The 26,912-nt window shown below is 35.1% G+C and overlaps 3 protein-coding genes across 5 annotated transcripts in view; all 3 read right to left on the minus strand.

Moving 5' to 3' along the window:
- Nucleotides 1–2,244: 2,244 nt before the first annotated feature.
- On the minus strand, nt 2,245–10,805 carry LOC128016433 (14-3-3 protein epsilon). Its single transcript, XM_052600926.1, has 6 exons — nt 10,199–10,805; nt 9,032–9,231; nt 8,642–8,748; nt 6,701–6,907; nt 5,463–5,599; nt 2,245–4,267 (listed from the first exon to the last, which is right to left on the minus strand). Exons 1-6 carry the CDS (start codon nt 10,260–10,262, stop codon nt 4,215–4,217), a joined length of 768 nt encoding a protein of 255 aa, XP_052456886.1. The 5' UTR covers nt 10,263–10,805; the 3' UTR covers nt 2,245–4,214.
- Nucleotides 10,806–11,587: 782 nt separating this feature from the next.
- Nucleotides 11,588–15,455, minus strand: LOC128016434 (26S proteasome non-ATPase regulatory subunit 9-like). The gene is made up of 6 exons (XM_052600927.1): nt 15,183–15,455; nt 13,990–14,089; nt 12,638–12,825; nt 12,382–12,483; nt 12,173–12,261; nt 11,588–12,078 (listed from the first exon to the last, which is right to left on the minus strand). The coding sequence occupies exons 1-6, from the start codon at nt 15,306–15,308 to the stop codon at nt 12,051–12,053; spliced, it is 633 nt and encodes a 210-aa protein (XP_052456887.1). The 5' UTR covers nt 15,309–15,455; the 3' UTR covers nt 11,588–12,050.
- A 2,680-nt stretch (nt 15,456–18,135) lies between these two features.
- The window catches only part of LOC128016435 (low-density lipoprotein receptor-related protein 4), a 94,180-nt gene continuing 85,403 nt past the window's right edge, over nt 18,136–26,912 (minus strand). For 2 of the 3 annotated variants that reach the window (XM_052600928.1, XM_052600929.1), the window contains exons 33-38: nt 26,364–26,477; nt 23,790–23,892; nt 23,631–23,695; nt 23,459–23,546; nt 23,226–23,367; nt 18,136–21,523 (exon numbers count right to left, since the gene is read on the minus strand). In XM_052600928.1, the coding sequence (XP_052456888.1) occupies nt 21,185–21,523; nt 23,226–23,367; nt 23,459–23,546; nt 23,631–23,695; nt 23,790–23,892; nt 26,364–26,477 (851 nt within the window). In that variant the 3' untranslated portion in view covers nt 18,136–21,184. Of the gene's footprint in view, nt 21,524–22,973; nt 23,052–23,225; nt 23,368–23,458; nt 23,547–23,630; nt 23,696–23,789; nt 23,893–26,363; nt 26,478–26,912 lie in introns of all 3 variants that reach the window. The other variant, XM_052600931.1, reaches the window with a different exon arrangement.

Here is a 26,912-nt window from a genome sequence, read left to right on the forward strand (position 1 = left end):
TTAGGTGCGTAGCCTGGTCTTGGCCGGAGAGTAACACTGCAGTCCCCAGGCCCAAAGTGAATACAATCACTTTCCACTGAGCACGAGCAGTTCTCCTATGCACTTAGCCAAAGCAAGGGGCAATAAGCAGAGGGAGAGCAAGGGATGCCAAGGGCTCGAACAGAGGTAAAGAGACAGCTTTCAGAACCAGCGCTAGACCCCACAGTGTCACCGATGATGGGCATTGGGGATGTAATCTCCTCGCTTCCCTGAAAAAATCTGACCACCAGCGTGTGCCTCCTGATCAACTGACCATCAACCAGGGAATTAAATAAAGCAATAGCAGCTACATTAACCTTTAGCTTTGACGGTAGACTTGTTACCTAGCCTGTGCTGCAGAAAACATAGATCATCTGACACGGGACAGCTTGCCAAGTCGGTATCTCTATCATAGCACCATTTCATGAACACTCCTCATTGCAGAGAATACAGAAGCCTATATTAGAAGGTGCACAAGACTCAATAAGCGTGACTAGCACACGGGGAGGCAGGGACCTAAGCCCCTCTAGGACCCCTGAAGTAGCCACACATGAAGGGTCCACAACTCCAGGTTGGGGCACCATAACAAGCTGTTTGCTTGAGATAACCAGTTCCTCCCGAGAAAGACAGCAGGAGGCAGTGAAAGGCTCTCTGGTGCTGGTCCTGCAAGTCGATGGGGCCCACGCAAATTTGGCAGAAGGTAGCCACTGGATGTGGTGAAAATGCTGTTCCCATCTCAATTTTCTTAATGTATAGTGAACGCTCGAAAGAGAACCACATATCAGAAGTTTAAACTTTCATGATGTGGAAGAACTGTAATGTCACGTCAGACATGATAATCAAGACTAAACAGATGTTTAGTTTTGGCTTGAGTATCCAAGGGTGCATTTAATTTCTTATGTATAAAGGCACAGCCCTCTTCTGGAAAGTGGGCGGGGAACATCAGCTCATTTGCATTTAAAGATACATGCATGAAAACAGCAAGTTTTTGTTTCTGTTTAAAAATATATATATTTTCAGCATGAAATAATAAATTATCATTGGGGTTTTTGGAGCTGAAACATCACAGACACAATCTAGGGGATCATCGGATGTTGATCAACACGGAACATGAACATGGCTGTGGGATTCATCAGTGTTCAGACACTTCAGCTGTCAGGGAAAGCGCTCGATGGATGAGGACACATTCACTTCAGGTCTTCTGTGATACACTGCCATTCAAAGGTTTGGGGTAAGTTATTTTAATTACAAAATAATATTTTTGTCCAAAAGGAGGCAAACGTGAAATGAAAGACAATATATAACAGATGCTGTATATAATAAATGCTGTTTTAACTTCCTAGTAATCAAAGAATCCTAAGAAAAAAAAAGTTTCCACAAAAATATAAAGCAACAAAAACTGTTTTCAACTGATTTGTTTTAAGAGCAATGCAAGGACAACATAAAAGAACTGAAATGCTCCTCTGCATCTAGCATCGACTTCTGGACATTTTGCACATTTAGGACATTAGCACCAACACAGATTACTGAACTGCATTAGCGCCCCCTAATGACCCTCAGTCTGAAGGAGCAGAAGATAAAGGGACAGTTACATGCTTGCATTTTCTCTCTCTCTTTTTTTTTTAATTCTGTCCAAACAATAACTCTGTGGAGTTCAAGTCCAGTATTGTTTTGGACCTCTGACTAATTTGATCAACATAGTTCTTCAAAACATTGTCTTCCACAAAAGTGAATCATTTAGACAACATAATTCGTAAATGACAAAATGGTAATTTTTGAGTGAACCAAATGATTAAAGAGACTGAAGTAACTTAATACTAAAAAAAGTTAATTTTAATAACATTATCAACCCTTCTCTACTCTAGGTGACATGTGTTTGGATAGTTAACCTCTGTTGGGAGATTTGCTCCTCCACATATATGAACAAAAAATATACAGACTGAAAATATTTGACATTATTGCCAGTGTTTTGTTAGTTTTTTTCTCCAGTTATAAAAGCAGGAAACAGTCAGTTTGTCCCTCTCTGCTGCCTTCGATTTCACAACTCAAATATGTTAAATGTTACTACAGTACACACACAAAAAAGGTGTATTTTTGTCAAATTGAATGGCAATTTCTGAGTGAAAATTTTTCCTACACCATTTTTTTTCTTCAGTGTACCAAGTATTTTTTCCTGACGTTATAAATGAACTTCTGCGACTCCAATAAATCAGATAAAACACAGAGAAAGGTAAAGATAGTGTTTTATTAGTTCATTTATTTAGTCTTGGTTTATCTGAACGGTGGAGTGGATCCCATGCGGTGTTTCCAGGTGCTTGTTGGCTTCAGGCAGAACGAATAGTTGTACAAATCAGATTCAAGTTACACGTACTGAAGAAACAGAAGAAATACATGAGGATGCTGACAGAAGAGAGAAAGAGTCAGACCCAGAGAAGATACACAAACAAATCCTGGTAACACTTCACAAAGTCTCATTTGTTAACATTAATGCATTAATGAAGTTGAACTAGCAATCAGCAGAATATTTGGTAACTTGCTTAACTTTACAGTGTCCTTGCTGCACATTACTGTACTTACTGTATCAAATTAAAAAGAAACTGACCATAAATTCTAAAGTAAATATGTTAATTAATATTACACAGTACTTAATTGCATAATAACAGTATAATAAGGACACCTTAAAATAGTGTGATCAAATTTTAAAGCATTTACCGGTAGTAAACGACAAATGAATAACTGTTAAAATTGAACTAAGATTAATTAATATTGTTTAAATATTGTTAACTCATATAATTAAATAATGTTAACAAATGTTTTGGTAAAGTGTGACCAAAATCCCTAACTAGAGTTACACTTCATACTCACTTGAAGGAAAACTAATGCATCGTGCTTGTTTTGCATCTGATCTTGAGAAAAAAAGCCATCCTATTTATGGCTCTATAGCAATATTTTTTTGAATAACAGTGAGGCGAGGTTTGCATTAATTTCCTAAAAGCTTGAAAAGTGTTATAGTTATTGACCCATTGTCACAGACCACATCACACACTACCACATACAGAGAACCTGCTGACAAAAAAAATTACATTTTATATATGTATATAAACACTTTGCATTTAAGGATGGTACGTTTATGATAAATGGCTTGCGTTTCTACTTTTCAAGAACATAAAAATAAATTCCTCCGTTCCTGGCCACTGAGCTGAACAACACTGATGAAGAAATAACGCAAGCTTACGTAATAAAAGTGTGATTCTCAGGAATCTTGTAACGGGGAATAAACCTAACACCTTACAGAGGAAAACTCTCCGTTCTGGCCTCATATAATCATACAAGATCGAAGTGAATAGTTAGTTAAAAAACACTTAAGAAAAAAATATGACTAAAATAAAAATAAAACCCTAAACCCCAAAAATATACACTACCGGTCAAACGTTTGGAATAATTCAGATTATTTAAGTCTCTCAAGCTTAACGAGCGTTTGTTTGATGAGAAGTATAGTAAAAACTGTAACACTGAGAAATATTACAATTTAATTGAATATGTTTTAAAATGTGATGCATTTCTGTGTCACATGATCCTTCAAAAACATTCTAATACGCAGATCTGCTGCTCAAATATTACTGGTGCTCAGTTATTAATAATGGTCATTGTCAATGTTGTTTTTTTGCTTAATATTTATGAGGAAACCCCTTTTTTATTTTCTAAAATCTTTTATGAACAGGAATTTCAAAATAACAGCATTTATGAACAATTTAATGCATCCTTGGGCACCAATAAATGAGAACATTTCTGAAATTCTGAAGATCATGTGACACTGAAGACTGGAATAATGATGCTGAAAAAAACAAGATATTTTAAAAACATATTACAATAGAAACCAGTCATCTAAATCTTACTGATATTTCACCATTTTACTGTTTTTAAAGTATTTTTATTAAACAAATGTAGCCCTGGGGAGCTGAAGAGATCTTTTCTAGTCGTAATTATTCCGAACCAGTGTAGACGATCAGAGAGCAAAGCGATGATATAACGAGCGAGAGAGAGAGAGAGGGGAGAAAGATGAAGTGATAGACAGCATCTGATCTCTTCTCGATGACATCATGAGCTTCCCTGAGAGACAGGGACACACGAGAGACGCTGAGAGAGAGAGAGAGACGGATGGAGAGAAGGGAGTTTAGCGTGTTGGCCGTCACTTCTCACTGCTTTTCTTCCTCAGCATCTGGAGGCGCTGCTTTAGTTTGTTCTTCACCTGAGGAGAAAGAGAAAAGCATGAGTCTTTGTTATTACAGTGGCATTGGTAGTTTAAGCTGCACAGCAGAAGACAAACTCTACACCTTCCATTTTTTATGACTGAAACGCAAAGCTGAAGTCAAACTACACACAGCACACAAACACTCTGCAAATATACTACAACCAGCTTCATCTATATAGTGCAGAGAAGCCCAAACTAAGGCCCGAGGGCCAAGATGTTGACCTTTGACTTGGCCCACCATGCTTTATTACAACAGGAGGCAAAAAAGTACAAAAACAACATACCACTGAAGCTTCTCCTATGTTCTAATGTACTAGTTCATTCATTCATCTATCATTGAAAATTTAAAAAAATTAATAAATAAACACTACTAGTGATTTTAATTTAACAATGTCAAAAAATATTTAAATTTGTTCAATTATTGTAGTCAGCGTTGTTAATATTACCAATACATTTTAATATAATATAGTTGGAAATAACCAAAATGGAGAGACGATGCTTTCGACCAGTAATTCTAGATTTCAGTGTTAAAATGCTGCACGTTACACGTAAACAGCTTCCGTAATTCACTATCCTTAACAAAAGAGTGTCTGTATCTATCTCTGTAAGACAGCAGCTCTCACACACCTCCCTGAGATGGTTTGACAGGTCTACATGTGCACATGGGAAGTTTGTGCAATGGTTCGATGGCTTCGTCGTTTATTTGGCTTATTAGGAGCGACACGGGTCAATAGAGCAGCTCCTTATTCAATAATGCAACATTTATGAAGAGTTATTGTAGTTAACCAATGCATTTTTTTTAGCTCAAGAAACTTTCATTAAATACTAACTTTATTTAATAAATTGTTTAACACCGTGCCGGTTTCTTGTCATTAAAACAAAAGTTAGAATTTACACTTTTTCCAAAATTCTAAAACTAAATTTGAAATCCAAAACCCGTTCAAGAGTCTCAAGAGAACGTCATGTACTCAGAGGAGTGGAAATATTACAATCGGGTTTTCATTAAAGTCATTTGTTGTTCTACTGAATTTGTCTCTACATTGGATGACATGGTTTGTGGTCTTACTATGGCCCTTTCTGCGAACCTCAAAAAGCTGTGATTTTACCTCTCCGTGCATTTCAGAACTATTCTTTTCAACACAATCAATGTTTCTGTGATGCAGACTTGGCTTCGGTCCGGTGGGTGTCTCACCGTCTCCCTGTGTGTCTGAGGTCCAGAGCGTCAGGTTGTCCCGTAACAGCTGCATGATGAGCGTCGAGTCCTTGTAACTGTCCTCACTCAGCGTGTCCAGCTCCGCGATCGCATCGTCAAACGCCGCCTTCGCCAACCTGTTGGAGGAGTCAGACTGGCTTTTTCAGAGGGGCTTTTCCCATAAGGCAGTGGTTCTGAACCAGGGGGCTGCACCATGAAGTATTCAAATGAATAAAAAATGTAGAAATATAATAAATTAACCAAGTTAAAAGATCTCATTTTAAATGATAAACACAAAATGGAGATGTAGACTAAAATCATATTTATTTTTCTCTCTAAATAACTATAGTTTTTATTAAACGCCAGGAAAATGCATCATGGCTAACTGCTTAATAAATCAACCCTCCCATTTTCTGCTAATAAGTCACATTTATTGTTACAGTGGTTTATAGAATATCGACTGCTTCAAAGCAGCTTGACATAAATAAAGAGAGAAATAACAGTGTTTATTTTCTACAGCACGTCAATTATGAATTTAGACAAGTATTACTATTCAGCTGAAATTCGGTACTCGTCCAATAGTGTCAGAGCAGTTAAATTGATAATATTAATCACTATTAATTTTATTTTAAATAAGTGTGTCAAATATTGTGTCAGAAAATGGGGATCTTCTCAAGGCACCGCGGATGTTGGGAATCTGAAATGCATATATATCATATATAATGCCAATATTATTAAGCATTAATATATATGCAAATGATTTTAAACTTTTAGGATGCACACAGCCACATTATCTCACATCTTTAGGAATTCAACCTATGAATGGCTTACTTAGCCATAGGATTATTAACTAAAATCGAAACAAACAAAAATAATAAAAATAAATGATACCATTATGTGCGAAAAAATAAAATAAAAAAAATTATAAAATATTTAAAAACTAGTTGCTAAGGGAACATCTCGTTTTCATTTAGTTTAACTTGATGTACTAAAATAACTCAAGCTTTATTAAAATTTAAATAAATAAATAGAGATAAAAAAAATACTAACTTATTTAAAACGAAAACCGAAAATATCAAAATAAAAACTAGTTCAAAATATGAATAAAACTATACGAGTAGATCAGTTACCCTAAAATAACACTGCTTAGCCATGGGTGTGTGTGCATATTAATATCGGACAGAAGCAAGTTAACATCAAACATTAGACACTTTGAGTGAGGAGAGAAGCAGCCCAACCTGCAGGCGCGGTCGGGGGAGTTCAGGATCTCGTAGTAGAAGACAGAGAAGTTGAGAGCGAGTCCGAGCCGGATGGGATGTGTGGGCGGGAGCTCAATCATGGCGATGTCACTGGCAGCTTTATACGCCACCAGACTGTTCTCCGCTGCTTCCTTCCTGTCATTACCTGTGGCAAACTCTGCTAGGTACCTGTCGTAGTCTCCTTTCCTAAGAACACACACAAGACACAAAACCTAGTGTGGGTGAAAAGCTTCATTATCTTCTTATTAGCAACTGTTCAGAGCTCCTGCTGTCAGAAACACCAGTATAATGAATGAGCAGGCTACTGTATGCTGGAGCATTAAAATACACACTATGCGAATTTTCTGGTTATTCACATGCCTTTTTTGGTTTAAAAAAAGAAAATAGAAAGTAAGTATTATGCAGTTAGTTCATGCAAAAATGTCTGGTTCACAAACAAGTGACTCTTTTGAACCGTCTGAAGCAGTTTGAGCTCGAGCAGCACAGATATGCAAGTTGCTCAATCAAATGTCACTGTCAGAGCGCGACTCTGACTCCCGATTTGTTTACAAACAAGTAGCGAGTGACCGATATATCGGCCGATATTTGGCATTTTACAAGCCGATAAGTTTTTCTTTTTGGCCGATGTGTTCGAGGCCAAATGTGTTCGTTAACAGTTCTGTCTAATACAGATAGAAGTCTGTCTAAAAATCTGATAGAACCGTTAAACAAAGGAATTGATGTATACAGAAAATATAATAACGATTGCTTTTATATTATTAGTAATAAAAAAGGTAAACATTATAGTACTTTCTCGTTTACCGTCAGCATTCAGCAAATACACATTTACATCATTCCAACAAATCTTTCAATGAATAATGAACATTTCATTTCACAAAGCTTGCAGACTCAGTCGAGTCCAGCTGTGGGATCTTGAGAATTGTGCATGTCCTCTGTGTGACGATCGGTCCATGCAAATTCAATATTTTTACATTAAATTCATGATTTCAAATTATGCCGCGCTTTATGCATTTGCCTACTGTCATATTCATACCATTTTCTCTGTGTGCTGTGTGTAAAATGAGTGTTACCTTGGCTTTATTTGAAAAATATGATTCCCAGTGCACACAAACTTCCCAGAATACTGAGTGCTCTTTTGGTTACGGTTTACTTCCTTTTTAATCATATTTTTTTAAATATTTATTTATTTGTGAAAAATACTATGTCACCTAAAATATAAGTATGTTTATTTCACACATTTTATTTTAATCCATTTACAAATTATTTCAAATTCCTTAAACATTATTTAAAAGAAATACAATTATATCGGTTTTATATCGGCCACCCTGCTTTCCAAAGAAACCAAAATCGGTCAACCACTACAAACAAGCCACGATTCAACGCCGGATATTCAGAAAGACTGAAACTAAAAGACAATGCTGTGCTGACCGTGTTAGATCTGACAGTAATGTCAAACCTCAGGAGTTTTTATTGCATGGTAACTTTTGTCTGTTATTACAGATCGTTTGGTGTTATGCTTTATTAACCTAAATCATAGCAGCGTCCATCTATGAAGGCTATTAAAGAAGAAATAAGTCACCTACATCCTGCATGGCCTGAGGAGGAGTAAATTAACAACTAATTTTCATTTCTGGGTGAACATTCCAGGGGATCAGTTTCTAAATGAACTGATAAAGTCCTACAAAAAAACGTACATTTACATGTCTGCATTCAGCAGGCCCTTAAATCCTAAACGATTTAGCGTGCATGATTAGTATGCTTTAAGGCATGCATTTAATAATTATGCACGTTTCCTGGGAATCAAATCCATGACCTACATGAGGCAAAAGTCTCATGCTCATATTTAGCATACAGAATCTCGCCCATATAAAAGACCTATAACGTTTTCAATGCATGCACTTTGTTTCGTCAAACACCTACATTTTGTAGTAGAAGACTTTGGATTCTCCCGTGTTGGCGGCAGGAATGAGGTGTTTGTCCAGGACATCCAGTATGTCACTGCAAACAGATTTCAGCTCATTCTCAACCTGAATAAGACAAGACGAGAAACCACAGAGGAATTACAGCATCTAGATCACTGCACACATTACGGTTTCGGAGACATTAAACCCACGACTTTTCAAGAGATGGATTGAAGCATTATAAACAAGCACTGAGGTATTACAAAGAACAAATGCTTATTAAATGTATATAACATTATGTTTTAAAAACGAAATGCATCCATTACACCATTTGTTTCACTTAAATTTGTATAGTTCTTCTAACAGGATTTTTGGGTGAACTATCCCTTTAAGGCTCCACGCGTCTCACCGCTTGTCTGTATTCCCGGATCATCTTGAGCTTGCCCTCTCCTCCCTTGCTCTCCTCTTTCTGCTCGATGCTGCTGATGATCCTCCAGGAGGCTCGTCGAGCGCCGATCACGTTCTTATACGCCACCGATAACAGGTTTCTCTCCTCTACGGTCAGCTCTGTGTCCTTTCCTGCGACGCTCTTCATGGACTCCACCATTTCTGAAACACAGAGACGAGAATCATCCTAAAGACACAGAGGAACCCACCATCAAAGATCTGGAGAGCAAAGGGGGGGGGGGAAATGAAATGATGCATTTAGTGCATAACAACAAATGAATGTCACAGACTGGGAACTGAGTGGTTTAATAAAGCAAGTTAATGTCAAAAGTAGTCAGTTCAGATAACATTAATGTTTGTAGCAGAAGTGTTATGCTGAAAACAAACTTTGTACGATTTTATGCAAGATTTTGGTTTGTCTATGTGACAGTCCTCTACATTTGTACTATACAGATGGCAAAAACCTTAAAACTTGAAGCATTTAAAAATATTTTAAAGGTTTTGGTCAAGCTAACAAACCTGTAAACCCATTTAGCTCTCTAACATACAAAATGTAAATCTCAATAGACCATGAAAAAAACACAATGTACAAATGCATTCTCTTTTTTTATTAAAATGGGGTAAACTGCATTGTTTATTACCCGCTGTGACACACTTAATGCACCAAATGACCACGTATTGTCAACATAGAGGTCCACAACACCATCGATACAGTAAAAACATCCAATAACAGCAGAATACACCGCTGGATTCAGCCTAGTCATTGTTGCATCACCTAAAATCTGAACGCAGAAAGGAAAACAATGTATCATTTAGTGCGTTGTTAAATTTTGCACATCTTTTGCATCGCGAGCTCTCCGATCTCAGTTACTAAAGCAACTGTTTCTAGTAACGCTACAGTATCAGATGAGCAGATGTTCTTCGCAACATTTGCTTTAGTTGATGAACAATGCGGAGCTTGGGCCTCTCCTGGATCTTTCTCCTGGGACACGTGTGAAGGGACAGAGTAAAGATTTAGGGTTCAACACGCAGTTAATTGAATCAGAGACACGACCTCCCCGTGTTCACGGCTGTCCCTCGGATCTAATTCAAACGCGACAACACATTTCGCCCAAAAACATCAACTCACCATCGTATCTCTCGGCTTGTTCTGCTAGTTTAGCCTGGTAAACCAAGTACTCTCGATCTGCCATGTTTACTGGGAGCCGGGAGGAGGTGAGAGACGCTGTCTGTTTGTGCAGACAGATGCAAACGGTGTAGAAAACGGAATAGATATGTTATATTGGAAAACTAGGTGCAGCAACAGCAGCTTAAAATCCTCGTATCCGAAAAAGAATCGATTCCGAGGCTTTGGGAGGTGAGAGTCGATCAAAGGGAATCGATTCCTCATTCAGAGCCGTCTTAATGAACCAGTTCGAAAATAATAAACTCGGAGGTTATTTTAGATAGATCGTGACGTGGCCGAGAAATAAACCAATGTGTTGATGTTAATGTTCTAAACATCATGCAGGTTTTAGACACTTCATGTCTTTTTCATTTTATAAACGCATATTCACTGCTGAGCTGTGGGCTATGACTCATTTATTGCGCAATGCAGACAAAATTACAATTTTAAATCAATCAGAGCGATATAAATGCATCGTAATTGACTGATGCTACTTTCTATGACCATTATATCTGACGAAATTAGGATCCTTCAATCTTAAAGACGGAGAATCGAAAACGAATCGAGCACAACAGTGAGGAATCAAATCCAGATCCGCGAATCAGAGTCGGACTCGATTCCAAAAATGTCGGATTCGAACAGCCCTACGGGGAGCCTGTTCTAAATATGGCGACACAACTCCATCCGGGATCTTCGCTCGGTTCAGCGAGTCCTGCGCATTTCCTTCGCGAGGGACGTTTTGTGACGTTCATACAAAGAATAAATACGTTTATCCTCCTGACTACCAGGAAAAAGTATATATATATAAGTTTAGTGAATGTAATATTTTTCAAATCATTACATTGTTTAAAAAAAGGGAAAATGGAAAAAAAAACTATTTAAGCCCTGCAATGCAACCAATATAATTATTTTTGCAAATTACATTTTATGTCATAATGTGTCCTCTGTAGAGTCCTCCATCTATAAACTGTATCTAATTTGCATGTTAATCTGTTTTTGGTGCAAAATGCAATGACAAAAATAAGTGTAATACTGGAAGTAACAATTGGCAAGATTGGCTAAATAATATCTCATATTTAATAGGAATATTGATATACAATTTCTTTCCCTATTCACTTGGTGGGTCTCCCAAAATGTATAATAAAAACCCTAGTCCTGGGGCCAGTTGCATAAAAAGTTTAGAGTAGTTGGACATAAATTTTCTTTTAATTCAGTTAAATGGAAGCACACACACACACACAATGAGACTTTGAAACGATTATTTTATTTATTATAAATTATCTATTTATCATTTACTTTATCATAGTTTTTAACAATTAATTATATGAAACTAGAAAAAAGTAAGGCATGATAAAAGGTTTCAAAGTCAGTTTTTAATCTGATTTGCATATAAGAAAAATGAACGATTGAGACACTATAATACGTTTATCACAAACATTAAAAGGATAATTCTTGTTCTAATCAACTGTAACGAAACTGTACCCCAGGCCCTTCAGAATGACTCTGGTCTCACCATTCAGCTGCGAACATTAAAATCATCCTCTTGCCAGATTTGTTCCACGATGCACCAATTTTCGAACAAAAATTTTAAATAAAAATGGATGCAAGAAATTTAAAAGGAGAAAAGGCTAAGTGAAACCTTGCTAATAAATTCTCTGTTTATCCTTGATGAGTCTGATACTGAATAGTCCGTCATTTCTTCTTGGTCATTTATTTACTCAACTCAATTTTACAATGAACACAAAAGCCAAATTAAAGTTAACACTGCAAAAAAGCTGTGATGTTTGGCATAAAGAAGATCCTCGTCCTTCACTGGTCATCTGTGGAGAGGTACCAAGTTGCACCTATTGACAGAATAAAAATGCCATTAATTATAACCCATTTATTACGACTTTGATATTTTCCTAAATAAAATTAGTACAATAAGCACATTTTTACCCTAGTAGTCCTCTACCAGACCATTGCTTCGGAGTCAAATTAAGATGCATTTCTAGTCCACTTCGAAGCAATCCAACACGCAGGGATTTCTAAAGTGAAAAGAAATCATAGAGACTGAATTAAAAGGAACTGTGTAGCACATAAACCGGAATGTAAAGTATTAAAAAGAGTCTTTAACTGAAAGGAAAGAGTTTCGAGTTAGAACAAACCCCTTCACTGTGTTGGACAACAGAAGCGACGTCGTGCAGATTCCTGAAGTTTTGTGTGTTTACAGACCCAAACTCTATAATCTCATCACCAACTCGCAAACCCTACAAACAGAAGAATGTTTTTACTCATGAAGAGTCCACCATCAACAATCAGCCGCTTCGTAAAGTGCTGCACATCTGTTTTAAAATCTCTGTTTAATGTTTTAAGCAAAAAAGTTAAGTTTAACTCATTAAATCTGTGAATGAATGAACTCACGGCCTGAGAAGCAGGAGAGCCCTGTGTGACAGCGTCCAGAAGTGCAAACGGAGCTGAAAGAGACACAGCCGGCTCAGTGGCTTCCATCTTTGTCTCATCTTTCTCAGGTTTGATCCTTGCTGAGGCATGCAGCTTATGAAGAGCCTCCTCGATCTCCACCATGATAGCCTTGTGATCATTCTGTAAACCTTTATAAATTATAAAAAATAAAGAACTTGAAGAGTTACAAGAATGATTAGAGATGCTTGTATATATACATACACACACACACACAGGTGCATCTCAATAAATTAGAATGTCATGGAAATGTTAATTTCAGTAATTCAACTCAGATTGTGAAACCAGAGTACAAATCAGAATATGGTGACGTGCCAATCAGCGAATCAACTCAAGACACCTGCAAAGGTTTCCCGAGCCTTTAAGATGGTCTCTCAGTTTGGTTCACTAGGCTACACAATCATGGGGAAGACTGCTGATCTGACAATTGTCCAGAAGACAATCATTGACACCCTTCACAAAGAGGGTAAGACACGAACATTCATTGGGATAGAAGCTGGCTGTTCACAGAGTGCTGTATCCAAGCATGTTAACAGAAAGTTGAGTGGAAGGAAAAAGTGTGGAAGAAAACCACAACCAACCGAGAGAACTGCAGCCTTATGAGGATTGCCAAGCAAAATCTATTCAAGAATTTTATTGAACTTCACAAGGAATGGACGGAGGCTGGGGTCAATGCATCAAGAGCCGTCACACACAGACGTGTCGAGGAATTCGCTGAACCACAGACAACATCAGAGGTGTCTTACCTGGACTCAGGAGAAGAAGAACTGGACTGTTGCACAGTGGACCAAAGTCCTCTTTTCAGATGAGAGCAAGTTTTGTATTTCATTTGGAAACCAAGTCCCTAGAGTCTAGAGGAAGGGTGGAGAAGCTCAAAGCCCAAGTATCCTGAAGTCCAGTGTTAAGTTTCACAGTCTGTGATGATTTGGGGTGCAATGTCATCTGCTGGTTTTTGTCCATTGTGTTTTTTTTAAACCAAAGTCACTGCACCCGTTTACCAAGAAATTTTGGAGCACTTCATACTTCCTTCTGCTGACCAGCTTTCTGAAGATGCTGATTTCATTTTCCAGCAGGATTTGGCACCTGCCCACACTGACAAAAGCATCAAAATGTATTCCTTTACAAAGAAACACTGTAGCACTAACATGCTATGGTACTGTGATATATAATGTGCTACTGAATGATTAAAATATACTTTTATAAATGTCAGTGCTATTATCATGATACTTTTTGTGTTCACTACTATCAAAAGGCATAAGAAAATTCATCATTTAACCCGTGACAAATTTACTTACAAGAGATATTGTGCCTTGCTGTTCGGACCTTGTACAAATCCACATCTGCATTAGGAAAGCCTTCCACATCAACCAGAGGACCGTCCATGCCTACACCTTCCTGGGGTACAAACACACACACACCATGTGATGAAATGTCTTTAGAACACATTAAAGAAAACATTTTTCAAAGATGCATCACATGTGTTAGTTGACAAACTTATTTCTTTGTGATTGAAGGACTTGGTCTCCTGCTGTATAATATTAAGCCAAAACATATCAGCACATATCATGACTAGTTATAATAAACTCTTACAAATCTATGGCCAAAACAGAGCAAGAGGGCAGACCATTTGTTAATTTTTTCTGAACAGTCTTCCAAATGAAGTGAGCATTAAATTAATTTAGCAAATGTGGGATGTTCAGAGTGGGCTTATACGGGTCAATGAAATTATGCAATATTCTATCAATTATTTAAAATTGATTTGTGGGAACAGCAGCTAATATAATAAAGACGACTTTTAATTAATGTTAAAAAAAGTATTTGAAAATTGAACAAAAAGATAAAAGTACGTGACTGTGTGAAAAAAACGCCAACTTCTCCCAATCACCTCTTAAGAAAAGTAAAATAATTAAATAGTATAAATAAAACAAATAACACTGAAATATAACGACACTGAAATAAAACAATCGACGTTTAAACGTTTTAAAAGGAATCGCAATAGTTAAGTGAATCGATTTTTTTCTCGCATCCCTATAAAATAGTCAAAATAGACTCAAACTGAAAATGCTTTCCATGAATTTGCAACATTTGAACGTTTGTGCACACACTGAATATTTATGTTTTAATTTGGGAAACATATTTTGTAAATTAATTAGCCTACTGCACTTTATGTTAACTAGTGTTTGTGCATGTGAATTACTTTTTGCACGCGTGCGTCATATTTATCCGTTACATGTATACTGGTAATTTTGACACTAATCTGACTCCATACAAATCAGTAGGTTTAAAATGCCGTATTTTACGTTTGTAATAAAACAAAAATAAAAAAAATCTAACTTTATGGCATGTTAAATGTTATTAATATGCAAGTCGCCATCACGTCGTATGAGAACGAACTAATTAATCCGCTTCCAAGCAGCCGACAAAAGTGTCTCTTCGGGCTTAGCGACAAAACATATTGAAAATATTGATATCTATGGCTTGAACTTACGGTTTTGAGCATGTCGCTGTATGCTTTAATTTGCTCTTCAATGTCATCTTTTCTTTTCATCAGAAGTCGAACATCGTCTTCAGTAACTCGTGGCCCAACAGCGTTGTTTTTCTCTGTCATTTTCATGAGAAGTGCTGCCAAAAAGCAGCTGAACGGTTGTTGTTGTTGTTTTTTTCAATAAGCTTTCCAAAAAATTCAACAGAAGTATTACGTTAACATGGATATTTCTTCAGTGGATTCACTGCCGGGTTAAACGAGTTAAATGACTGCCACCTATGAGCCGGAGTGTGGATCTGACATGATAAGAGTGCTGCTATGCTATTTCATACACAATGGTACTTCAAAGTGCTTAACATAAAAGAAAGTAAAATAATCATGAAGAAAAAAATAAAATAAAATAAAACAAGCAATTTTAAAACTTTGAAAATGGTTTTAAAAAATTGACTTATTTAAAAGGAATTTAAAAACAGTTAGAAATAGAAAATTATTTTACATTAAAAAAAAAGTGAAAATGTTAAATATAGTGCAATCGGTTCGGACATCGCACAGTGCTCATTCAACAAATGCACAGCTAAACAGATGCGTTTTGAGTCTAGATTTAAATGTGACTAGTGTTTTAGCACATCTGATCTCTTCTGGAAGCTGATTCCAACTGCGGGCAGCATAGTAACTAAAGGAGGACTCCCCTTGTTTTGTGTGAACCCTTGGTATTTCTAACTGATTCGATCCTAATGATCTGAGTGCTCTGTTAGGCTTATATTCAGTGAACATATCTGCAATATATTTCAGTCCTAGGTCATTTAGTGACTTATATACGAGTAAAAGTATTTTAAAATCAATCCTGAATGTAACTGGAAGCCAGTGTAAGGACCTGAGGACTGGTGTGATATGCTCAGATTTTCTGGTTCTAGTCAGAATCCTGGCAGCAGCGTTCTGGATGAGCTTCAGCTGTCTAATGGTCTTTTTGGGAAGGCCAGTGAGGATCCCATTACAATAGTCCACCCTACTAGTGATAAAGGCATGAACAAGTTTCTCCAAGTCTTGGCTGGAAACAAAACATCTAATTCTTGCAATGTTTTTTAAATGATATGCTGATTTAGTTACTGCTTTGAAATGACTGCTGAAACTAAGGTCTGGCTCTAAAATTATACCAAGATTCCTGAGAGTATGTAGAGTTCTTACTTTGATTTGCTGCTAAAAGATGTCAAAACGGCACAATTGTGTAGAATACACTGTAAAAAATTGTCCTGTAAATTAACGGTAACATAGTGGCAGCAGGTTTTCCAGCAGTGTACTGTAATTTTACAGTTTTATTACCGTTTTCTGAATTACGGCTTTTTTGTAAATTAACGGTAATAAACTGGCAGCAGGGTTTCCAGCAGTGTACCGTAATTTTACAGGTTTTTTTTTTTTTGTTTTGGCTGAAATTTGAGTACTCTAAATGTATACATGTAGAGTACTCAAATTTCATCCAAAAAACAAAAATTGGTTTATTCATCAAAATAATACAAAGGCATAAAATAATAATTAAATGTAATATATATAATTAAATTAAAAAAGCAACATTAAATTATTCAACACTTACACATTTTTGAACAATTACATTTGATGTAATTTCTTATTAGCTAAACTAGTAAAACTACACATTCTTAACCATTAGTTTTAAGTGGTGTAGTCTTAGTTTGTGTGATACACTCGAAGAAATGTCTGTAAAATTAGGGAACAAAATACCGCAAGTTGTAACATGAAGAAACTTTCCATATTGTTTTTTCACAGGTTTTAACCTGCATATTAAGTTAGGCATTGTATTTTGTGTTTTTGAGTAACAACTTAGCAGATAAATATCCTAGAAGAAAATCAACAATACCTTTTTTGTACGTTTTGTTTTTTTCTTTTAATGTTGTAGATAAAAAAAAAAAAATAGATAAATCTTAAATGAAATTAATTTCTTCAGAGACTAAATTTAAGGCATTTAGTATGGAAGACCAAAACTGCCAAAAATAAAAAAATGAATGATGAAATGTCAACAATAAAAAAAACTGAATAATCCAAATTGTGAATTGTATTAAACTTTTCAAACAATTTAGAAATAAATGTATTAATTTACAAACTTACTAATGGATTAGGCTATTCATTGACTCGTTATAGTGAATTGGACTTTACAAAAAAAGCCGATTCACTGAACCGACTCTCTCGAAAGAATCAATCCTTCCAAAGATACAAATGAAAGTGGATGTTTTATAACAGACCGATTTAGCAAAATGAATCAAACTTCCCCAAGATAAAGATGAGACAGTTTAGAACGAATTGATAATGAATCTAATTTTCCAAAAAATAAATATGAGAAAGAGAACCGTTTAGAACGATCCGATTCAATAGAATCAATCACTTACCATCCATCAACGGTTGTCATCTCCAATCCTTCATAGCAATACTTTAACTTTAATCATATCCATTTCATCCCGGTGTCATTAACATGGAAAAACATTTTCTGTAGCTAAGAAAAAAATGACTTTATAATCTTTATCCATTGTTTAACGAACATCACTGCATTAAACACCTGCCTGAAGACTGTTCTTATCAGCTATAATAAGCATTTTATTAAAATTGAAAGAGAAATCGTTTTGATAGAGTTGTACAAGTTTTGCTTTAAACATATCACAGCTTGAAGAAACTGGCATCAAACATTAAAATTAGTAATACTAAAGCACTAATATTACTCCATTGAGGTCTGCTCATATTTGAGATATGGAAGATTTATATTATGATTTTCTTAAAGTCTTACAGTCGCTGCCATAACCGGCAGTCGTAACACTTTCATATCTTATATTAAATTGAATTTTATGTAGTTTTTCCACACTGTTTATAGAAATCTGTGAATCGTGATGTAAAACGTAATGTGTAACAAAAATGCAAATGCGTATATAGTACCTTTAAAAGAAAGCGAGCCAAAAAATTACCATATTTGTATTCAAAAGCAAATGCAATTTTATATTAAAGATAGAAAAAAAGCAAAGTAAACCACTGTCACACACAGTTTGTTAGTATTGCAAAGGAGAACTACATATACAGCATCTTCATATTTACATACAAGTTACAACCAATGAAAATTATAAATATATCTTAGTTAACTTACAGCAGTTACAAAAACACAAAGAGCACACTGTTAAATAACTGGCACCAACCCTACAATCAAATGAAGTGGTTATAGAGTTTAAAATGAATCAAATTAATGCATGTTTGCTTTAATTTCCGCGTACATTGTGGAAATCTGACATCTTTTCTGTAAAACAAGGAGGAGAAGAAGAGGAACTAAACATCGTCAGCCAACAATCTGATCTGAGCTGCCAAGACCAATAAACTACTGTGTGGCCTGAACGCGCCATGAGTTTTAGCAGCAAAAACCAAGTCCTGAACCCTGGAGAACGTCCTCCGAGGTGGATCTGAGAAATCAAACAATCCTCGAAGAAACTTTACAGAAAATAAACCTGTACAAAACAAACCGAAAGCATCAGAAACACTTCCAAATATACAGGTGAATATCACAACAACAACAACAACTAAAATAGAAATCACGTCCGAGTCAAACTCGAGCCAAAATAAAAATAAACTGTTTTGAATTAAAGGTCTAATATTCAGCACTTTTGCAAAGCGAGATTATTTTGATGAACATTAAACACTTTTTCCACATTGTTCTCAGCCTCATTATCCTAAATAATAAATCTCATATTCGATTCTAATGAATACAGTATTTTTTTTTTACTGTATTACAGTAAGTAAAATTATTTAAATCAGCATATTTAAATGCTTTACAATTCAAATATGCGACCCTGGAGCAACGAAGCAGTATTGAGTCTCTGGGGTATATTTGTAGCAATAGCCAAAAATACAATGTATGGGTCAAAATTATAGTTTTTTCTTTTATGCCAAAAATCATTAGGATATTAAGTAAAGATCATGTTCCATGAAGATATTTCAGTTAATTTCTTATTGTAAATATATCAAAACTTAATATGCATTGCTAAGAATTCATCTGGACAACTTTAAAGATGATTTTCTCAGTATTTTTATTTTTATGCACCCTCAGATTCCAGATTTTAAAATAGTTGTATCACGGCCAAACATTGTCTCGATCCTAATAAACCATACATCAATGAAAAGATGATGTATTCAGCTTTGAGAAGATATATAAATCTCAATTTATCTTCATTGACACTCAAGACTGGTTTTGTGCTTCAGGGTCATAAATATTACAATAATGAGAATCTATCATTATTATTTGCATTACGGTAATAAAAAAACAAAAACAAAAAAATTAAAAATAAAAGCGTGTCTTATTTCTTTTCATTTTGGGGTCAGCATGACCTGGACGTTCACCTGTCCATCATATTCACCTACACAATTAGCATGGCCTTATCATTTCATACACGGCTAAATCATGTGCAACAGTAAGGTGCTTTACAGATTCTGCTCAACTGTTGTTTGTTTTGGTTGCTATATTAACTCTGAACATATTTTAACATCAAAAAAGAAAAGCCAGAAGCACGTACCATATTTATATACATATGTATGAATAAGTTTGGAATAATAAAAAGATTATTTAAAGTTTTTGAAATAAGTCTCTTATGCTCACCAAGTCTGCATTTACTACTAATACTATTTACTACTGGTGCACAAATATTAATAGTGATTCTTATTATTAATAATATTGACTTTTTTTGTAAAACAATGTTTTTTTTTTTTTCAGGATTAGTTGATGAATAGAAAGTTCAAAAGAAAAGTATTTATTTGAAAAGAAACCTTTTGTAACACGTCTTTACTGTCACTTTCGATCAACAATGCAAAATAAAAGTTGTGCTTTTTTTCTTTTACCTAAAACATCTTAATAGCAGAAAATATTAATCAGAAAATTGTATTCATTATTGATAATAATCAGAAATGTTTCTTGTACAGTAAATCATCATATTAGAATGATTTCTGAAGATCATGTGACACTGAAGACTGGAGGAATGATGCTGAAAATACAGCTGAACATCACAGAAATAAATTACATTTTACAATATATTACAAGAGAAAGTAGTTCTTTAAAATTTTAATATATTTTACAATATTTCTATTTTTACTGTATTGTTTTGATCAAATAAATGCAGCTTTGGTGAGCAGAAAAGTCTTCAGAAACATTCAAAAATTCTTAATCCAAACATATTTAAAAACTGGCTTCATCTTTGACAAAATAACTGTAATACTCTTTCAAATGGACTGTAATTTATTAGAAATAATTAGTGAAACTGAAAAACAGATTCTTCTGTCCTTTGGCACCATCACAAACGTGTGTGAGCGAGTCTTTCAACAGTTACGATGCGTTTAAAACTACTTCAAAATACGAAAACATTAAAAACCCAATCCAAAGTACAGAAAGTTCATAAATACATTTCATCGTGGCAAGATGAGGACTGGACGCGGACACACCTCGCGAGAAACCGACTGAACCGACAGTCCGTGGACTGAAAACATGAGCTCGCATTAGAAACAAAGAGCAGTTTACTTCTGAGAGTTTCTCTCGTGTACAAAAAAGGCTCGAATGATCTGTCAGACTCTTTCTTTTTCCTTCTCACAAGGTCTCAGACTCCAGCGAGCTTCGTGCATCTCCAGAGTTTACAAAAAGTGTGTAGCGTAGTCCGACAGGAGATCCAGATGAACGGAGCGAGATGATGGAGGGTTTGTGTGCATGTCACCGTACCATTTTTATACATGTATTATTGACATTTAGAGCAATGCAAAGGAAACTTTCAAGTATGAGGTCTGTCTCAAAACTTTTTACAGTTAATTTGGCTGTTGGTGTATGTATGCATTAGCTTCCCTCTTTTTCAGTTGCTTAAGTGTATATGGTCCGTGTGACTGAACCTACTGTTTTAACTTCTGAAAACAGTGTGTATTCAAGCCTTTTTCTGCTCAGAAGTCTCTGTTCTCTCATATATGCCTGCCGTGTTTGTTAGTAGAGTTCACACTTCGCTCTCAGTCGAGGTTTTACGGTTGGGGACCCAGCCGGTGTCGGGATGTGTGCTGTGATGCGGAGCCGTCACGGCGTGGGCGGTGCTTAGACTCGAGCACTCTGATTGGTCGCCCTGCAGCAGCTGCTCGGTCTCTCCGTCGTTCAGAGAGGCGGAGCTGGCCTGTAGAGAGACCGTGTCTGTACGCATGCAGGCTTGAAGCCCGGCTCCTCGACACACCTTCAGCTGTCTCAAGTCTTCCCAGTAAAGATCCTCTCCTGAGAGCAGACACACACCTTCCACGATGCGGATCTTCTCTTTAGTGTAGCCTGCATCACAAACGCCCTGGACCTACAGACAGCATGTGAAGGGAGATTAAATATTTACTGTGCTTTACTTTAGCACACTTCTAGAGTACCTCTTAAAACAATTATATACTTTTAAAGAACATTTATAAGTGCAAAATGCATGTAATGTTTTATTAGACACTTAACAGCATGTAATTGCAAATGAATGTTACATTTGTTTTTAAAGTTTTAATTTATAATTAAATGCAATTATTTTAACTTTAGAGTGCTTTTTAAACAACCTTATGTAATTGTTACCCCTAAAATGAAAATTTGCTGAAAATGTACTGATCCTGAAGCCATCTTATATGCAGATGAGTTTGTTTCTTCATCAGATTTGGAGAAATGTAGCATTGCATCACTTGCTCATCAATGGATGCTCTGCAGTGAATGGGTGCCGTCAGAATGAGAGTCCAAACAGCAGATAAAACATCACAATAATCCACTAGTAATCCACACCACTCCAGTCCATCAGTTAATGTCTTGAGAAGTGAAAAACTGTATGTTTGTAAGAAATAAATCAATCATCAAGACTTTAAACCATTGTTTCAGGCCAAAATACAAGTCCATAATCCATAATAACGCTTCCTCCAGAGAAAAACTCCATTCTCCAAAATCAACCCAGGTATTTGTTTTTGAAATGTTTTGAACTGTTCTGGCTTGTAAAAGGTGCTTGATCTCTCCTGATTCAGATGAGACCACTTTCACTGAAGAAAGCAATATTATGGAAAATGGTTTTTAATTTTATTTATTTTTTTGCAAGAAGCAATGGTTTAAAGTCTTAATGATGGATTTGTTTCTTACAAACATACAGTTTTTCACTTCTCGAGACATTAACTGATGGACTGGAGTGGATTGGATTACTTGTGGATTATTGTGATGTTTTTATCTGCTGTTTGGGCTCTCATTTTGACAGCACCCATTCACTGCATAGCATCTATTGATGAGCAAGTGATGCAATGCTACATTTCTCCAGATCTGATGAAGAAACAAAACTCATCTACATCTCGGATTACTTCTATTGTCTTTAAAATATATTAAAGTCTATTGCTGGATGTACATACAAGCATTTATCATAATAACACTCTAAAGAAACCTGTGTGTCATGTATTTAAATATATTTGTAATTTCACATTTGTCTGATGTTGCAATTTAACAAATGGGGTTCAGGTAGATTTTTAAACACCACAGCATTTCTTTTCATGGCGTAAGAACACTGCAACCACTGCATTTCACAATTCATGCTGCCTCAGGCACAATAAACTAAGAAAACTGCCAATAATCTCTTAAATTGTAACAACTATAAATGCTCTCTTTTTGCACTCTCATGCACAAATCTGATCACATGCAAAAAGACAATGATGGGATGCTGGATTTGAGATCAAGCGGCTGGTCACAATCACACGGCTGACTTCAAATATGGGAAACAATATTTTCCCAATTTGTTGAACTACCTTGTTTGCCATTCTGATGAAAATAAAAGGGGGATGTCAAAAGATGAAAGGAGAAAGGGAGTTGTAAGGATGATTGAGCTGTCATGGGGGGAAATAAAAGATGAGTGTGGACTGAGCCTCTGTTAAGTACCGCTCACGAAAAAGAGAAAACCAGTTTAACTGGTTAAGAACAATTATGTCATCAACAGCACATTATGTTCATATAAATGATTCTTTTGAGAAATCTTCAAAGACAAGAACGATAAACAATACCTCTTTTTTATACCGCAGCTGGTTGTTTATTGCAGGTTTCTGTGCAGTCTCTATTTTAACCTCCTGTGTTGATGTCCTGTATGAAGGGTTGCTGTAAGTCAAGTTGCTCACTCCTGGTTCGGCAAACTTGAATTTTTTATGCCTGGAATGCAAAAAATAATGACAACATCTAGTATTCATCTTATTTTGAGCAGCTGAGAAATGTAATAAATTCATGCTTCACAAAAGCTTACCTGTAAATAAGGAACGCAGCGATGAGTATCAGGATGGCCAGTATTGACAGAGCTCCACCAATCACGTAGCTGATATGAGGGCTCTCGTCTTAATAAAGAGAAGTGTAAATGGTTAATCCATGATTGATTTACTCGTACACAACAATTTAAAATCCGAGTTGTAATAATTTACCCCGAGGTGCAGACACCACACTGTTCTGGATGCAGTCCTCCAGATTGAGGCTTGCGTCTGTACAGCTGTGAGGAGAAAATGATAGGATTTTCCAGACAATAGTTCACTTGATTCTTAAAGAAAACCTTATTTTAGGCTGCATAGCTGCGGTTGACTTACTTGCCCCCTGACAGGCCCTGACGAGGTTTCTGTGTGGGGTGTTTTTTGGGGGCTTGAGTACCTTTGGAGTCCTTCTCGGGTGCCGTGGGAATGTAACCAGAGACTACTCCAAAAACAGAAAGGGAATACTAATAACTGACCCAATTTATGCATCATTGATAATATTAAAAGGAAAATATACATGGGCATTGTGTTTTATGAATATACATGAAAAAACTATACTTAAAAGAAACAAACAAAAAAACACTTTAGATATGTTGCCTTGCAACTGTACGACGGTAAATTGTAAATTGTAATAGTTTGAGAATAAAGTCTACATTTTTCGAGAATAAAGTTGTAATACTATGAGAATAAAGTCAATATTTTGAGAAGTTGTAATACTACGAGAATAAAGTCAAAATATTTCGAGAATAAAGTTGTAATAGTACGAGAATAAAGTCAAAATATTTTGAGAATAAAGTCATAATACTACGAGAATAAAGTCAAAATATTTTGAGAATAAAGTAATACTACAAGAATAAAGTCAAAATATTTTGAGAATAAAGTCGTAATACTACCAGAATAAAGTCAAAATATTTCGAGAATAAAGTCGTAATACTACGAAAATAAAGTCAAAATATTTTGAGAATAAAGTCATAATACTACAAGAATAAAGTCAAAATATTTCGAGAATAAAGTCGTAATACTATGAGAATAGTCAAAATATTTCGAGAATAAAGTCAATACTACGAGAATAAAGTCAAAATATTTCGAGAATAAAGTCATAATACTACGAGAATAAAGTCAAAATATTTTGAGAATAAAGTCATAATACTACGAGAATAAAGTCAAAATATTTTGAGAATAAAGTCATAATACTACAAGAATAAAGTCAAAATATTTTGAGAATAAAATCGTAATACTATGAGAATAAAGTCCAAATATTTTGAGAATAAAGTCGTAATACTACCAGAATAAAGTCAAAATATTTCGAGAATAAAGTCATAATACTACGAAAATAAAGTCAAAATATTTCGAGAATAAAGTCGTAATACTACGAAAATAAAGTCAAAATATTTTGAGAATAATGTCATAATACTACCAGAATAAAGTCAAAATATTTCGAGAATAAAGTCATAATACTACGAAAATAAAGTCAAAATATTTCGAGAATAAAGTCGTAATACTACGAAAATAAAGTCAAAATATTTCGAGAATAAAGTCATAATACTACAAGAATAAAGTCAAAATATTTCGAGAATAAAGTCGTAATACTACGAGAAGTCAAAATATTTCGAGAATAAAGTCATAATACTACGAGAATAAAGTCAAAATATTTCGAGAATAAAGTCGTAATAGTACGAGAATAAAGTCAAAATATTTTGAGAATAGTCATAATACTACGAGAATAAAGTCAAAATATTTTGAGAATAAAGTAATACTACAAGAATAGTCAAAATATTTCGAGAATAAAATCGTAATACTACGAGAATAAAGTCAAAACATTTTGAGAAAAGTCGTAATACTACCAGAATAAAGTCAAAATATTTTGAGAATAAAGTAATACTACAAGAATAGTCAAAATATTTCGAGAATAAAATCGTAATACTACCAGAATAAAGTCAAAATATTTTGAGAAATCTAAATGTTTTGAGAATAAAGTCATAATACTAAGAAAATAAAGTTGAAATATTTCAAATATTTGACATTTTCACAAAGAAAATTTTAAATGAATGAATTGTTTCACATAAATACAGAGATCTGATCATTAAAGAGCTTGAAAAACATATTATTGTAAGACACATAATTTGTGTTTCGCCATAAAACTGATTTTGAAATCTGAGACATTAAAAGTAGGTCTATCAGAAACACGAATCTTACTGCTATTGGGCGGCTGACGCACTACAAATAACGAATGCAATGGAAGATATAAAATATTATTTCCAAGCAAACTGTCCCCGCGAGTATGACAAATGGTATGATTTCTGCTAATAATCCCACAAATATTTATAGAGTATTAAATAAAAGAGCTAAAGCACCCCCCCCAAGGATTGTCGATTGGGTGTGTTAGCTGATGTTAAGATAAGAAATTTTTCCTGTTCAGTCTGTTAACAAATTTAATAATCAGCTTCTCACTGTGCTCTCGATCCGGGACATTTACATGCGCAATTAAGGCTTCTCTCAAAATATTCATATTCTAGAAAACAGCATATTGGCTTAATTGGATTATGATAATCAGTCATAAAATAAAATATAAATGTTATATGAAAAAATGTTAACTTACAAAAGATAACTTCAGAAATGTTGACTTGACAACTAACTGAAATAAACTCATTTTAAATTGAAGTCCTAAAATTACTAAACAAAAACAAGGAAAGCAAATAAATTGTATAAAATAAAGACTAATACGACGTAATAATGGAAGTGAAAACTGAAAATATTACAATAAAATAACCATGCATAAATGATACTAAAATAACACTGATGATAATCTGGCAGATGTAAACAGTTGTATCATGAATATATTCATTCGTGTAACATCTCTGAGTTTAACAGTGATTTCTTGAAATCAATAATCGTGTGTAATGAACTCACTTGTAGAGCAGGGTCTGCCGTCAGGCTCATCTGGACAAGCGCACACAAAACTATTACTCCGCGCAAGACACAAGTGTGTGCAGCCCCCGTTATTCACACCGCAATGATTCGTTCCTAGAAAGACAGGAAGTAAATGTTACGGATACAACATTTCTTCATCACACATGTGCTCAATGTTCATGTATTAATAATCTTGCAAATACAAAATGCTTAAACATATTACACATGATAAAACTACACTTGTTTATATGCAACATTCTTAAAAATATGCAAATCAATGCATTTTAAATCATCGAATGGACCAATTGCATATTTAAGCATTTCAGAAAACATCTGATACAAAAAACAGGATCACTGTGATTAGTCAACTAGAGATGTATAGTAATATCTATTACCATTTTTTTCTGACTATAAGTCGCACCTGAGTATAAGTCGCATCAGTCCAAAAATACATCAAAGGAAGGAAAAAACATATAAAGTGGCACTGGACTATAAGTCGCATTCATTTAGACCCAAGAACCAAGAGAAAACATTACTGTCTACAGCCGC

This window comes from Carassius gibelio, chromosome A7, assembly GCF_023724105.1.
Source record: "Carassius gibelio isolate Cgi1373 ecotype wild population from Czech Republic chromosome A7, carGib1.2-hapl.c, whole genome shotgun sequence".
Lineage (NCBI taxonomy): Eukaryota > Metazoa > Chordata > Actinopteri > Cypriniformes > Cyprinidae > Carassius > Carassius gibelio.